The 15,383-nt window shown below is 39.6% G+C and overlaps 1 protein-coding gene across 2 annotated transcripts in view; it reads left to right on the forward strand.

The window, feature by feature from the left end:
- LOC146386388 (copine-9-like) overlaps positions 1-15,383 on the forward strand; it is a 252,328-nt gene that overhangs the window by 208,454 nt on the left and 28,491 nt on the right. For both annotated transcript variants that reach the window (XM_084927401.1, XM_084927403.1), the window contains one exon: positions 9,989-10,116. In XM_084927401.1, the coding sequence (XP_084783527.1) occupies positions 9,989-10,116 (128 nt within the window). The remainder of the gene's footprint in view (positions 1-9,988; positions 10,117-15,383) is intronic.

The raw sequence follows: 15,383 nt of genomic DNA on the forward strand, positions 1-15,383 counted from the left end.
TGTACAGTAGAATCACTGTGGAGATTGCTTGGGATGATGTAAACTGGCTGTTTTGATGCATTAGAGTACCAGCTCTACTCTGAGCCCTTCCCAAATGACTGAGTTACTCATTCTATTACTAACTGTGAGCCCAGACCTTATGGTCACCCATTGTAGGAGAAATTAAGATAAGCCAGTATGGGAGAAATCTGTTCTCTCTTTCTAGTCCCTGTCAGGACTCTTGCTGCAGCATTTTGGATTAACTGAAGGCTTTTCAGGGAGTTTTTAGGACATCCTCATAATAACAAATTACACTGGTCCAGCCTTGAAGTAATAAATGTATGAACTAGTTTTTCAGCATCACTCTGAGACAGGATATTTCTCATTTTAGAGATATTGCGCAAATGTAAACAGAGTTGGTCCTAGCACTGAACCCTGTGGAACTCCATAATTAACCTTAATGTGTGAAGAAGACTCTCCATTACATGAACAAATTGGAGTCTGTTAGACAGATACGATACAAACCACTGCAGCTCAGTACCTGTAATACCTGCAGCATGTTCATCTAAAATTTCCTCAGAAGTCAGTGTGCCATATGATTGCATTAGCAATAAATGTAATAACGCTCTATATTAACAGTTACACACAGAACAACATTATAGAATTATATTTGTTTGCAGATGTTGGCAGCTATCAGCGAATAGTTATCAGCTATTTTGAAAAAAAAAAATAGACACTTTTTATCCATAACAGCAAATGAACTGTACAACAGAAAATACAAATGCTATTTATGGTCTCCTCACAACAATGATAAGAAAAATAAACTGGGCCAATATGACATGTTTGTTAATACAGAGACACACATGTTAATGTGATCTCTGGTCTCCCACTCAGAGACACAGGTCTCCGAGTGTCCAGCATTCAGACGGATACCTGAGGACACTCATGTGAGAGAAAATCTGCTCACACAGATATGTAGAGCCAAATACTGTCAATAAGGCCTCTGCAATGTTCTGAAGACAGTTAAACTTGTCAGGTAGTGATGTCCAGCAGGTGAAAATGCAGCTCCATGAACACGCACAGCTGTGCATTCCAGCTGTGTTTGTAGTTCTGCAAACTTTGACCCCCACAGAGTCGAGCTTTTCAGTTCAATCAGCTGCATTTCGATGTCCTCTGTGTCCAACCAGTTAACAAATCCTGCTGCTCATTAAAGCTTTTTGATTTGATTAGAAAAGAAAACATTGGTCCAAACACCCGAAAGTCCCAAAAACGCATTGTGAATTCTGTCTCGAGTCTACGGATGTATCCGTGTATTTCCACGGTGCTGATGCTGCGCTGAGCAGACAGCTCCTGAAGCATTTGAAGTGTTGGAATGTGGAAATTTCAACATCACTTGAAAAAACTGCAAGCTAACAACGCCCCTCTCACCAGTAGGCAAAGTTATTTTTAGCCAATTACATGTTTAATCTGGTAGTTGAGGTTGTTAGCTAAGATACCGTCATTAAGAATTGGCACAACTATGCGAGCTGATTTGCGATGTGCACCGCTGGCCCATTTATTTTTTAACACACCTCCTCAGATTAATTCACTGCGTGTCGTGCCCAGGGCTGGACTGGGACAAAAAAATCGGCCCAGGCATTTTGACTAGAGACCGGCCCACCAGGTATTAAAGCCATAAAGCCTTTGAATGAAAACAAACGCTGTGGTGACAGTGATGTACAGTCTTGTTGGTATATGTATGATTTCAATACATTTTACATCAGAGAAAAACTTTGGTTGTAACATTCAGATAATTATTTATTAAAAGTGAGACATTTTAAATGAGAATAAGAAAGTATTTCTTTGTGCCCCCCTCTCCCTGTTAATGCCCTACCTGGCCCCCTGGCAAAACTTTGCTAGATCCGCCCCTGCACAGTTACCAGCTGTCAGCTACTTAGAAAAGGATCCTGGTGTTTTTTGTCTCTCAGAAACAGTTCATAACTTCCCTTCAACTCATTCATGTCACCTGAAAGGTAAACCTGTTTCTCCATCACCTGTTCAGCTCTGATGATTCAGTAAGGACATCTCCTGGTTTCATCTTCATGTTTCCCTCTCACCACATATCCAAACTGATATCATGACCAGCAGCTGTTACAGCTGTGGCTCCAACAAACATCAGCTGATACTAGAAATTACTATTAAATAAATTCTAACAACAGCTGATCAAGCTTAAACTGCTGTTGTTTTTTAGCGCGACATCCGGCGGTTTCCTCTTTCTGGCGCAAAGTGAGCGATAAACAAACAAGAGAGAAAAGCCAATCAGCTGATCATTGATCAGTTTCATGATTGAAGTAGCAACAGGAGAGGGAGGGGGAGAGAATGAGAGAAGAAGAGGCAGCTGTGCAGCAAAGACAGAATAACTCCAGCTTTGTGTCTTTTTTTCCATTCTAGCTGCGTTCCTTGTCGGCTCAATATGAAACACGTAATATTTTCTCTGAATACGAGACGATTCGTTTTTTTACGGGACGGTTGGCAACTCTACAACTAACCTTATGAATAAAATAAAGTTCACTATCAGTAACATCATAGCAGCCACCCAGCTGTAGAGAAACTCTGTCATGCTAGCTGGTACGCAGTACGAGTGATTGTAACTGACTGTAAAAAGTCAGCACAACGAAAATAAACTCCACCTAAACTTGGTTTATATCTGACCCAGATAGACTGCAGGTCATAACTTCTTACCTGAAGTTCAGGTCACCTGACACTCGGACCGGCGGCTGCCTCGGGTCTCTCCTCTCCTGCCTCCCCTTTCCCTCATCCACCTGCTGGCCTCTGTGGAAGCTCCGCCGTAGCCACCACCAAACAACTGAGTTATTTTTAAACATCGGCCAGCATCTGGCCAACCCGCCACCTTTCATTGTTTATACCGTCACAAGAGAAAAACAAAAACAAAAAAACAAACACCATCGGCCCATAAAAACGAAAAATCATACCCGGTATGTCCAGTGGCCAGTCCCGCTATGGTCGTGCCATCAGTTAACCCTTTGCGTGCCAGCTGTGGCACACGTGCCCAGGGTCGCTGACCCCTGTTCTAATCTCTCTAATTGGATTTTATGGTCAACAGTATCAAACGCTGCACTAAGGTCTAGCAGGACAAGTACAGAGATGAGTCCACTGTCAGAGGCCATAAGAAGATAATTTGTAACCTTCACTAAAGCTGTTTCTGTGCTGTGATGAGCTCTGAAACCTGACTGAAACTCTTCAAATAAACCATTCCTCTGCAGATGACCTGTTAGCTGTTTGACAACTACTCTTTCAAGGATTTTTGATATGAAAGGAAGGTTGGAGATTGGCCTATAATTAGCTAAGACTGCTGGGTCTAGAGATGCTTTTTTAAGTAAGGGTTTAACTACAGCCAGCTTGACGGCCTGTGGTACATAGGCAATTGTCTGTGAAGGTTCTCGGTCATAAAGGCCATCTTCACCCAAAACCTTGGCTGATTGTGACCTACAGCCGTTTTCACACCTTGGCTCGTGTGATTAGGTATAGGATCAATATGGGGTCCATGTCCCTCTTGAGGGGCACTCCCATAGGGCTTAAATCTGAGACTCTCCACCATGTGACCTTAGAACTGAAGAAGTTTCTCGGATGAGAGGTGAAACGTCTTCAAGCTGCTTAAAGAAGTCCAGACGCTTTTCTTTCTGAGCTCCTTAGACTACATAGCCGATTATTAGAGAAAGGTTGATCATATTTGATATTGAAGCATTAATTAATGGCAGGACTTCTTGGAGCAGTTTTAGATAATATTACATCTGCGAGATAATTATGATAAATTTTTTCTCTAATGGTTGAAATTTTATTGGTGACGAAGTTCATGAAGTCATTACTAGTTAACGTTAAAGGGATGGTTGGCTCAACAGAGCTCTGACTTTTTGTCAGCCTGGCTACAGAGCTGAAGAGAAACCTGGGGTTGTTCTTATTTTCTTCAATCAGTGACGAATAGTAAGATGTTCTGGCTTTGCGGAGGGCTTTCTTATAAAGCAGCAAACTATTTCTCCAGGCTAAATGATGATCCTCTAAATTTGTGACACGCCATTTCCTCTCCAGATTACGAGTCATCTGCTTTAGGCTACGTGTTTGAGAATTATACCACGGAGTCAGGTACTTCTGATTAGAGACCTTAGTTTTCACAGGAGCTACAGTATCCAGAGTCGTACGGATTATATTCTTAAACTTAGTTACAGCGCTTTCAGAAAGACATCTACTTTGATAAAGTCTACTCTCCACTGCTGTGTAATCAATTATTGTAAATGTTATCAGGAAATGATCAGACAGGAGAGGGTTTTCAGGAAACACTGTTAAATGTTCAGTTTCTATGCCATATGTTAAAACAAGATCTAGAGTGTGATTAAAGTGGTGGGTGGGTTCTTTTACATTTTGAGAGAAGCCGATTGAGTCTAATAACAGACTAAATGCCATGTTGAGGCTGTCATTTTTAGCATCTACATGGATGTTAAAATCACCCACAATAATTATTTTATTTGAGCTCAGAACTAAATTAGATATAAAGTCTGAGAAATCAGAGAGAAACTCTGTGTAAGGCCCAGGTGGACGATAGATGATAACAAGTAAGACTGTTTTCTGAGTTTTACAGCTGAGGTGGACGAGGCGAAGCATCAGGCTTTCAAATGAATTAAAAGTCTGTCCGGGTCTTTGGTTGATTGACAGGCTGGTGTGAAAAATTGCTGCCACACCGCCCCCTCGGCCTGTGCTTCGAGGTTTCTGGTAGTTAGAATGACTCGGTGGTGTTGATTCATTTAAACTAACATAATCTTCCTGCTGCAACCAGGTTTCTGTAAGGCAGAGTAAATCAATTTGTTGATCAATTATTAAGTCATGTACTAACAGACATTTGGAAGAGAGAGACCTAATGTTTAATAATCCACATTTCACTGTTTTATTCTGCGGTGCAGATGTGGATACTGTATTGTTCTGTCTTTGTGATTTTTTATGTTTAAATCGTTTTTTGCTGGTTTTTAGTTTGTTTTTTGTCTGTTTGGGAGCTGACACAGTCTCTGTGGGGATGGTGTTTTGGGAGAAAACAGGAGGAGTTAAGCAGCAGAGAGGCGTCTAAGACTGCAACTCAGCTTCCTGGTCCCAACTCTGGATAGTCAAGTTTTAGGGGCTTTAATAAATTTAGGCAGGTTTCTAGAAATGAGAGCTGCTCCATCCAAAGTGGGATGGATGCCATCTCTCCTAACAAGACCAGGTTTCCCCCAGAAGGTTACCCAATTATCTATAAAGGCCACATTGTAGGGAGCTAATTACTGACACTTGTTTCTGTGATTTTGTACTTTTTGTCACTAAACATAATAGTGATCTATGGTCACTACTTGTCACGGCCATAGACTGACCAGTAAATTAAGAGCTTCAGCTGTCTTTTTACCATAACATTATAATACAGCATCATCTTTACTGTAGATCCCGTGCCACTTTCTTTCCATCTCATGCTCAACTTTTCCTTAGCTAATGAACAACAGCCAGAGAAAGCTGAACTTCTCTTGAGGCAGTGAGTCATCCCAACCCGGAGTGGGTACTCCATTCCCTTTTGACTGAAAATCATGATGTCAGACTGAGAGGGGCAAATTCTCATTCCAGCCATTCACACTAATACTGCAAGTTGGTGATCATTCTCAATGACGCTAAGATCATTCAAAAACCAAATATGTGATGTCTTTGTGATAGTTATAACAAACTAAAATATCTCTGATTAAGAAACTAAATTGCAGTTTAAACTGAAACTTCTGATTCAACAAAATGAGGGGCACATAGCCAGTGTCGAGAGTAATCATAAGTGTGTTTGATTTTGTGAGCTGTCAAATCGGCACGCTTTCTAAAGTCTGGATCCATGCTGCCAGCTCAGGATATCCAGAGGACATTTCATGAAGTTATTTATCATCATTTATAATCATGGATTAACGGTTCTAATTAGCATTCAAATTAACATTTAAATGAGTAAAATAATGTACCTGGTGAGCTCAAATTATCCCTCACAATGCATGAAACATCATGCAGCAATATAATCTGGAACAACTTGTTCAGTCAATGGAAAGAGGGCTTGTATAATTCTCCAGTTATAAGCATTGTGGAGTAGTCTTGTGAAGTTGATGACTGAAGCAGAGAGAAGGAACAAAAGGTAGGAGGGTAAAAAAAACACAGTGAATCACACTGAGAGAAAAGTTCATGTGTTTGATGGTTGGGGAGTGATGGAAAAATAATAGCGTAAACAGACAGGCAGCTACAGTGAATGACATTTTACAGAAGGACAGCTTAGCTCAGCATTGTCCACCAACAGGATGGCAATGCTAACAGTGTGAAAAGCAGAGAAAGGAAAAAACAATCACGTGTGCTGTGATTCCAGAAAGTGGTCTCCTAGTTTAGAAGAAATTCAGAGCAAAGTGGGTAGGAAGTAAACACGGAAAAGGAGTCTTTTTGTTGTTCTAAGGCTGCAGGCAAAGATTAGTAGGAGGGTTTAAGAAAACCATATTATTACTAGATCTTTTTATATGGGAGTAAACATCCCAATGACATGCCTCAGGTCTTTCATTAGTGCACTGGAAATATTTCTTATTCGAGTATTTTCTGACCTGAAACTGTCAAGTCCCAAGATCCCCTTAGCTCTCTCCCAGTCAGAAATCAGAGGTGTGCGAGTGAGTGTCAGCACACTTTGCATAACTTTCTCTCATTTCCACCTGAGCAGCCATTCAATCAGCTTTCCCAATTAGAGTTCACCTCAGCGTGACAAATCCCAGACCCACGCCACACTGAGGCAACTAAAGTATGTTGGGCTATCGTCAACTGCAAAGTGTTAGCATTTGGTCTTATAAAAGACGACTTATGTAGGACAGATCATTGGGTCAGTTACTGAACAGCAAGTCAATGGGATTTTTTTTTTTACATTTTTTAAACTGACTAAATGCCCATATTTGGTTATTTAAAGTGCAACCAATGAGGAGAATCTGAAACTGTGAGCAGTGACCCAGGTGTCTTTCACAAGGACACTGCATCAGGGGCTCAGACCATCAATGCCAAGCTAATGGCCAAAATGAAAGAGCATTACAGTAAACCCAAAATATAGTAAACTAAGTAACACCGGGTTCTGATGTAGAACAATTGTCTGTATTAAAGTCATTTAATTTATAGATATAAATTGAAATTTCATTAAATAATTTAAAAGAAATCATTTTAAAATAACCCAACTTGGGATAAATAAAGTATTTCTTGTTCTTATCAGTATGAGCTATAGCTATAATGGACCTCATAGTGGTCCTTTACCCACTGTCAGCCTGCCAGTTTTCTTACCTGCATGATCCCATATCTAGAAACAAGTTGTTTATTGTTGAAAGGCTTAAAAATAATAATGTACTTAATACTAGTTTTATAGCTAATCTGTTTCCAGTGTTAAATGTTGTGTCTTTGAGTTGGATCCATTATGTTATTGGATCATAATCACTGACTCACTAATATGTACATAAATTTAATGTTGCAGCCGGAGATGATTTAAATGTCTTTTATTCTGCTGGATATCTTTAGTTATCATATGTTAGTAGATTTATGTTAAAATCTGCAAAATAACAGGTATAATATGAACCGTCCCAGACAAAATGCAGTGGAGTCAGAGTTAAAACTATAATAAAAAGTTATGTTAGAGCTTAATTAACACAATCTTCAGAAACAGTTTTACTTCCTTTAAAGAAAACTATATTATTAAACAGAAACTTCAGTCTCAGTGGAAATAATTAAAAAGTATAGTCTTGGGGACAGATAGCAGAAGGCCTCAGAGCTTTGGAAAGAAAGAGATGATTAGCTGTAAGTAACTACTACATCAGGTCACTGCAAAGGAAATGTCAGCATTTCAATAATGTGCCACTAACACTCGAGTATCTACAAATGCTGAATGAGGATAAAATGAGGCGACATACAGTCTGAATGATTGCAGTTTTTTTATACTAACTGGATAGAGGTCTGCATTCATGTTGGATAATTCCACTCTATTCGGCTTAGGAAGTTTCCCTGCAGTGTCAATATGAATAATATTATAAAAGGAGAATTTCAGCCACAACAGAGCACCAAGGACCTGCATTGGTAAACAAACACTTAAAATGCACCAGAATAAAATCATAATACAAATTCAGTGTGTAGCAGGAAAGCAAAACATATTCTTGTATTCATTAATCACCTTGTGAATTATTACTAGTAACTAATAACTTTCTTACTTTATATACCTCTTGCATGTCCTCTGAGGACAGGAACTGTGCAGGGTGCAGCAAAATCTGCAGAAAATCTGGAGGCTAAACTTGAACAGAACACAGTTCATATAGAATCTGCCATTCATCACAGGGTCAGTAAGTCAGTTTGTGAAGGTGGGATCATAATAATATTCTGACCAAGGAGAATTTTTTTTAGACAGGAGTAGAGATCAGGAAGAGGTGAATTAATTTTACTGGGTTAAAATGTTTGTGTGAATAAATGTAAGGTGCACAGTGATGAACTGAGAATTTACAAAAGTAAAAGTAATACAAAGGAACAAAAGCAAAACTGAGGAGACGTTTTCTCTATGATTTGTTTGAAATAATAGGCGCAAGATGTCATTTGGTCTCATTCTTCAACTAAGATAATGTGTGATATTTCTGAATCCTGTCTTTTCACCAACGAAGATAAAAACAATTCTCACAGGTCTGACATGCTTGTGTTAATGATTTACTTTAAAATGCAGCTTATATGTTGCTTATTTTAACATGACTTGTTTAAGATATGTAAGCAGCGTGGTTAATATCGAAGCTGACATATCTCTGGTCTCTAAAGAATCATTTCAGGCTGGACGAACACCTAGAAATTAAACCAAGTTGCATAAAGTGGCGTCAGTGATCTTCCAGCTGAATACACAGTGTGTGGAAGAAAATCCTACCTTCAAAGGATTCAACTGACCTGAACAATTAAGTTTAGTGTGTCTTAATTAGCTACTTTCTTTCATTGTTAAATTTATGAATAAATGAACAACCAAAATCCATCAAGAGTATTTGTCTCACTTAGTGGTATGTCCCAGAAATTGGTGCTATCAAAACACTACGTTTACTTTGAGGGTGAGGTAGGGGAGTTTGTTCTAGGATGTTTTTATATTACCATGGGCCCAACTCAGTAAAATACCAGTTATTGTGAAGCTTCCTTTGGTGTTTCATAGCAACATTACCTGCGAATTGTGCAGCTAGACACACTACAAAACAGGAAGTTTATGGTCAAAGAGGCACACAGTCAAATCCTAAGGTTTAAAGGTTTCTACATATTATCAATCTTGTGAGCTAACAAGTGTTAACTGTGAGAGGGTAAATATAATAAACCTGATAATACTGAGTCATGAACTTAGGACATAGCTGCCGTTCCTCTGCATTTGCTTTCATGCTATACCCTCCTTGACTTGGTCATGATAATGTCTTCAGGATGCATGATATGAACAAGCTGCTGCTCCTAAATCTCAAGTAGATTTTGCGGTCATAGCAACAGTCAGTGAACTGCAGCCAAGTTGTAGAAACATGACTTCCACTGATCGTCTGATAGATTATCAGTGGAAACAAAGCCTGTGAATACTTACGTAGACATTCTTTTAGGTCATATATCAGGTATTTGTGCCTGATATGTGTGTATATGTATATACTGATTATTGGTTGCTTCTCAAGCTATAGTGTATGGTGAATAATAGCTATGTACATCAGCAGTATGTAAACAAAGATAATTAGCTTTTGAGGAGACCATACAGATGAAATTGCCAGTCAAACCAGTAGAAAAATATTCTACTTTATCCCCTTGGGGTTAGAGTGCTATAAAATTAAAATATAAGGACGTAAAGGTAAGTTAAGTTACAGACAGAGAGTGGAGCTCAGTATTGCAGGATTTCTAGTGGTAGGTCAAAGCATCATTGAATGTTGGTGTCAGTATGAATGTTCCCTCACAAAGTGAATTTTCTTCTCTGCAGAACTTTAACTCCGAGAACCCAAACTGTGTTGGGATTGAAGGTGTACTAGAGGCTTACTTTCAGAGCCTGCGAACTGTTCAGCTGTATGGTCCAACCAACTTTGCTCCTGTCATCAACCAAGTGGCTCGGTGAGAGACAAAGCTTTACTCACACACATTCTCTCATTGTAAGACAGAAATATCTTCTCATGCAGGAATACTTTTTACATTCAAACTCACCCAAAGGGCCCATAATAACTTCATATTCAAGTCAATTAAGTTTTATTTATAGCCAAGTTACAACAGTCACCTCGAGGCACTTTCAATATCTTAGTAAGGCAAAGATCCTACAATAACAGAGAGAAAACCCCAACAATCAACACTCCATAGTCAACTGTTAGGGGTATTATAACTAAGTGGACGTGATTGAAAATGACACTAATTCAACCATGAAGTGGAAGTCCACACAGCAGGGGTCAGTGGATGCTGAGGCGCTAACTTCCTGCAGAGCCAATCGGTACAGACCTCTAAACTTCATGTGTCTCCATGGAATCGAGCGGCCAAGCAGCTTCATCCGGGCCTTACATCACCACGGGCAATGAGAAGTGTCAGATGCAGTGGTGTTAAGCACACCGCCACTGGACTCTAGAGCAGTGGAGATGTGTTCTACGGAGTGATCAATCACGCTTCTCTGTGTGGCAATCCGAAGGTATCAGCTGCATGCTAGTTTTGCTAAGTTTTCATGCTTTGTGGTTAAGACTTCTCAGCCTGCTCAGTGGATTAACTGTAGTTCTGCCTATTGTAGATCCCTCACTCTGGTCTCCAGCCTGCTGACCACAGGGAAAGGACACATCTTTCTGTTGCCTGTTGTCACTGCTCAAATATTTATTTACAATTAAAGTTCTTTTAATTTTAGTTTGATAAGTTTATATATTAGCTTATTTACAAATCATAATAGTTTTCATAAAGAGACAAGAACAATGTTATAGAGCTATTTCTGACAGGTACTTGGATCTGTGATAAACAACAACCCAAATGCTGATTATCAACTACATCCTATACTTATATACAAGTAGTAATACTACAGTGTATGTACATTCTATAATAATGAACTTTTACTGAAGTAAAAACAAACAAACAAATGTTTTGAATTAAAATAAACTCTATATAAATGTTTAGTCATTAAAGTGTACAGCACAGCTGGAACTAATTCACTATAATTAAAATTGAACCATAATTTATTAGTTAACTGATATTTTAAATTTTGCCTTATAGGATTAGAGATTTAAATGGAGTTCATGGTGAAATATTTGCCTTTGCATAGTTTATCTTTTGATGAATAAATTAAAAAAAAATTATTTTAAAGAGTGAAAGATTTGTGCAACACGTAAGTAACTTGTTTACCAATTTAACTATAGCTGTAATTTCTACAGCTCATTGATGGATGTACTGATTTATCACCGGCTTCACTTTTATACAAAAAAAAAATCTTAAAAGCTGAAGAATTCTGAGGCCCCTTTTGAAGCATTCCCATCCACTCATGGTATGTGCAGTTACGTGTGTTTGTCTCTGAGACACAGACTAAGCAACTTTATGCTGGCAGGTTTAAATGTCTGTATTTTGACTAAAGTTATAATTGCTAGATCCCGATGCACACTTCCATTCCTGATCCCCATTATGCTTTTCTCTTTTTTTTGAGAAATAAATAATTGTTTCTTATTATCAGTGGAAGAGCTTCCAATATGGACATTTAGAATCTTTATAGAGGGTTTTTACGTCCACATAAGAGATAACTGAAATAAGTGAAAACAGATTAGGACTCGCATTAGGACACAGATGACACCAGGAGTATTGGGACTTGTCAGACTTAGTGAGCCGTGATGAATCGATTTCATCAGGAGTGCCTGAGTGGATAATATAATTTGAGGAAAGAGGTTTTGCTCATTTGGATGTTTGCCATTGTATCTTAATAACTGGCTACATTAATAAACTCCACACAGTAGTTACATTAATTTAATTTATTTGTGTGTATTTTGTGAAACTCAAATAAATTTTTCTCCTTTTGATGCCTAAACGTAACTGTAAGAAAGTGAAACTGAAAACTAACTTTAAAGAAGGATAAAATGTAAGTAAACACTGTATTTATAGCAACAAAGTAAAAAAAAATCCCCACCAGAAGCTAAAACAATAATGGCACTACATGGGCATTTTTGGCAGTTACGTGATAGCAATACCAGCAAACAGAAAAAAATAACAATAATTCCTTCAGTAGGAAATAGTGTTTGGCATGCACACTATACAGACAAAAGTCAAATCATCTTAAATTCAGCTGTTTTCAGTTGCATTACCACAGGTATAGAGTAGAATAGAATAGAATAAAATAGAGTAGAATAGAATAGAATAGAATAGAATAGCCCTTCATTGCCATTATACATGAACAACAAAATTATGGGTTCTTTACACCAAATGTACAGGACATCAGGAAAAAATAACAAACAGAAGAGATATATACATTCAAGAGGAAATATACAAACTAGAGGAACATGTACAAAACAAGAGAAAGACAGAGAGAGCAAAGTGCTTGGAAGGCCTTGGTCTGAGTATAGAGCCTGTATGTGAGTGACCTGAGTGATGAGGGTTACTCAGTCCATGGCTCAGATTGGTGAGGTGGGCAGGGATGGGGTGTGGGGGGATAAATTCAAGCACCAAACATTTGTGAAAGAACAGATTGCTCCAAAGAACTCACAAAATTCTTGCATGGTACCTTAATGAGATGACAACTCTGCAACACATTGTACAATTTGTTCCCTCCTAGACATTCCATGATCAGCTGTACATGTACGTGGCATTATTGGAAAGTGGAAGCATTTATCAACCACAAAATGGCAAACCACAAAGTGTTGCAGATGGGCATTAGTATTCGTGTAAAAATTGTGACCAGGAGCTTCATGGCGTAAATTTTCATGTCTGAGTAGCTTCTGTAGATACAATATGTTGGTGGCCTAGTACTTTTCTTCAATAACTGTACCTAATTAAGATTTTTATTTTGCCTTTCCATTTAACTGTTAATACAGTTTTCTCATGAAATATTTAAGGCATATGTGACAGACACTGTGATTTTTATTGTTTTTCAACATCCTCTGAACAACTGCGCATCCACATCATCCTCCCCCTTAATCCTGCATCATAGTCTACCAGCTCATTTAGGAACAAATTGGAATTTAAAACTTTTCTACAGCAAAACTACAGCTCGTGTTATGTTTTTAATGGATTGTGGTTGTTTATTGCCCACTATTGTATTTTTAGTCCTCATATAAAGCAATCATATCCTGTCCCAGTTAAGTGTGATTGTGGTTGCATAATCAAATGAGTATAGCAGTACTGTTAAGCTGTGAGATTCAAAACTGCCAACCGTTTAGAAAAAGAACAGAAAATGCATTCTCTCTTTTAATCTCACTTCCTGTACTCACACGTTCTTTTTCATTTGCACTTTTTCTTTGATGCATTCTTTTACTTCTGTCTTCTCTATTTGTTCTTTGTCTTCCTCACTCTCCCATCTGTTTCCATTTCTTTTTGCTGCTATCTATTATTTACTGCAGTTCAAAAAAATCACCGTGCTCTTTTTCCTCCCTTTCTAGTGCTTGCTCATGCTGCTCCTCCTCTGTGTCCTCATCTTCCATCACCTCTTCACCCACTACTTCTTCATTGTTATCTATGTGGGAGGTTAAGAATAGTGATGAAGACAGAGAGCAGAGGGGGAACATTAATGGTGTAATCCATATGTACATAACTACTTATAGTCACAAAGCTGCTCTTATTAGAACAACAGTGTTATTATTGCAGGCAATGAATGATACGCTAAACATGAGGGTTGTTTTATTTTATTCAGCTGAGTGGTATATATCAAAGGGTTAAATAAAGTTATATAAACTGCTTTTGAAGAAACATTTGCCTTGCTCTCTATAACTCCTTAGTGTAAAAGGGCAGGGAACAGCTAGTGACTGAATGGACAGATGGAAGGACGAATTAGTGGATTAATCGATTTATGGATGGACATGCAGAGGGACTGCTCCGAGGGTGACTGACACCAGGACTACATCCATCGCTGCAATGAAGGCTGCCTGCTTCTCCGCCTGGGTCAGCTAAGGCCAGGTTTCGACCAGGCCAGGTCGATCCCTGCTCAAAGGAGGAAAGTCAGTAGGCCCCAGCCTGTTCCTGCACCATGAATAGGATCCTTTAAGAGGCTGTTTTGCCCAAGGGTTAGGTATGGTATGGTATTTTGTCTGGCAGCTCCCCATATGACTTAGTCCTCTGAGTATCCTGTAAATCCACTCACACTGAGCATCCTGTGAACCCCTAGCTGGTTAGCCCTAAGCTATCTGAACTGGCCAGCCCAGAGACTTTGTTCCTGGTTTCTGCGCTGGCAGAGTGGTTTTAATATCTTGAGTCTGAGGTGATGCTGCGCCACTGTGTCCAGTGTGCCACAGCCCCAGCCCAGGGTGCCTGTGTGCCCTGCATATCCCGAGCCTCTAGTGTCTTCAGAGGGTGCCAAAGTGTCTGAGTCTGAGCTTGAGCCAAAGTGTCCCAAGCTGCTTGAGCCATTAGATCTTGTTTTACCCAAGATGGCCTCCCTTTATCTTTGGTCTGCGGACTTATTTTGTTTTCACCACCTTTGTTCCATCTCAGCCTCCAGCCAGGCCTCTACAGGGATACTGCTTTCACAGTTGGCCTTCTTGAGCTTGTGCTTGGCCACTCCTCAGCGGCTGGTTCCCTGCCCTGCTTCACCAATACCCGCACTCTACCAAGTCTCGAGAGTGAACCCATCTGCTCTGCCTTTTTCATCGCTGCCAGACTCCCACCAAGTACCAGAGATCTTCATGTCTGTTGTTGCCACCCCCCTGCCAAGCCTCCTAAGAGGCCCCTTATCCACTGCCAATGTCAACGACAGTCACCTGCCAAGCAAATAAAGGGTACTGTCATCTCCACAAATGCCAGCTGCTTGACAAGCCTTTGGAGGCACTCCATCACCTCTTCTGGCCTTGAGTCCAACCTATGGAGGGTCTTCACTGCCTCCACCAGAAGATCTTTGTTCCTTCCCTCATTGGTCTCCTCCAAGGGAATCAGAGGATCTTCAATGCACACCTCTGAAGAGGTCTGTCCCCTGTTAAGAAATCTGAGTCTGAGCCAAAAGTACTGACAGGAAACTGCATGCTTTTGCAGAGCACAGGAGGTGCAGACAGAAAGTGTGTGTGACGTGCTGTGGAAATATATATATATATATAACCATGCTGGCTGCTGCTGCTTTCAGACCTGAGCTTGTGTCTTTGTGTGCTCGGTCTCCGTTCCCGGAAATGTAAAATAAAGATCATTTTTTAAATTTTGACCACTCTGAGCCCAGTCTTTTTCGGCCGCCAAAA

The sequence above is a fragment of the Perissodus microlepis genome, chromosome 5 (assembly GCF_051167445.1).
Source record: "Perissodus microlepis isolate ML-2025 ecotype Zambia chromosome 5, ASM5116744v1, whole genome shotgun sequence".
Taxonomy (NCBI): Eukaryota; Metazoa; Chordata; class Actinopteri; order Cichliformes; family Cichlidae; genus Perissodus; species Perissodus microlepis.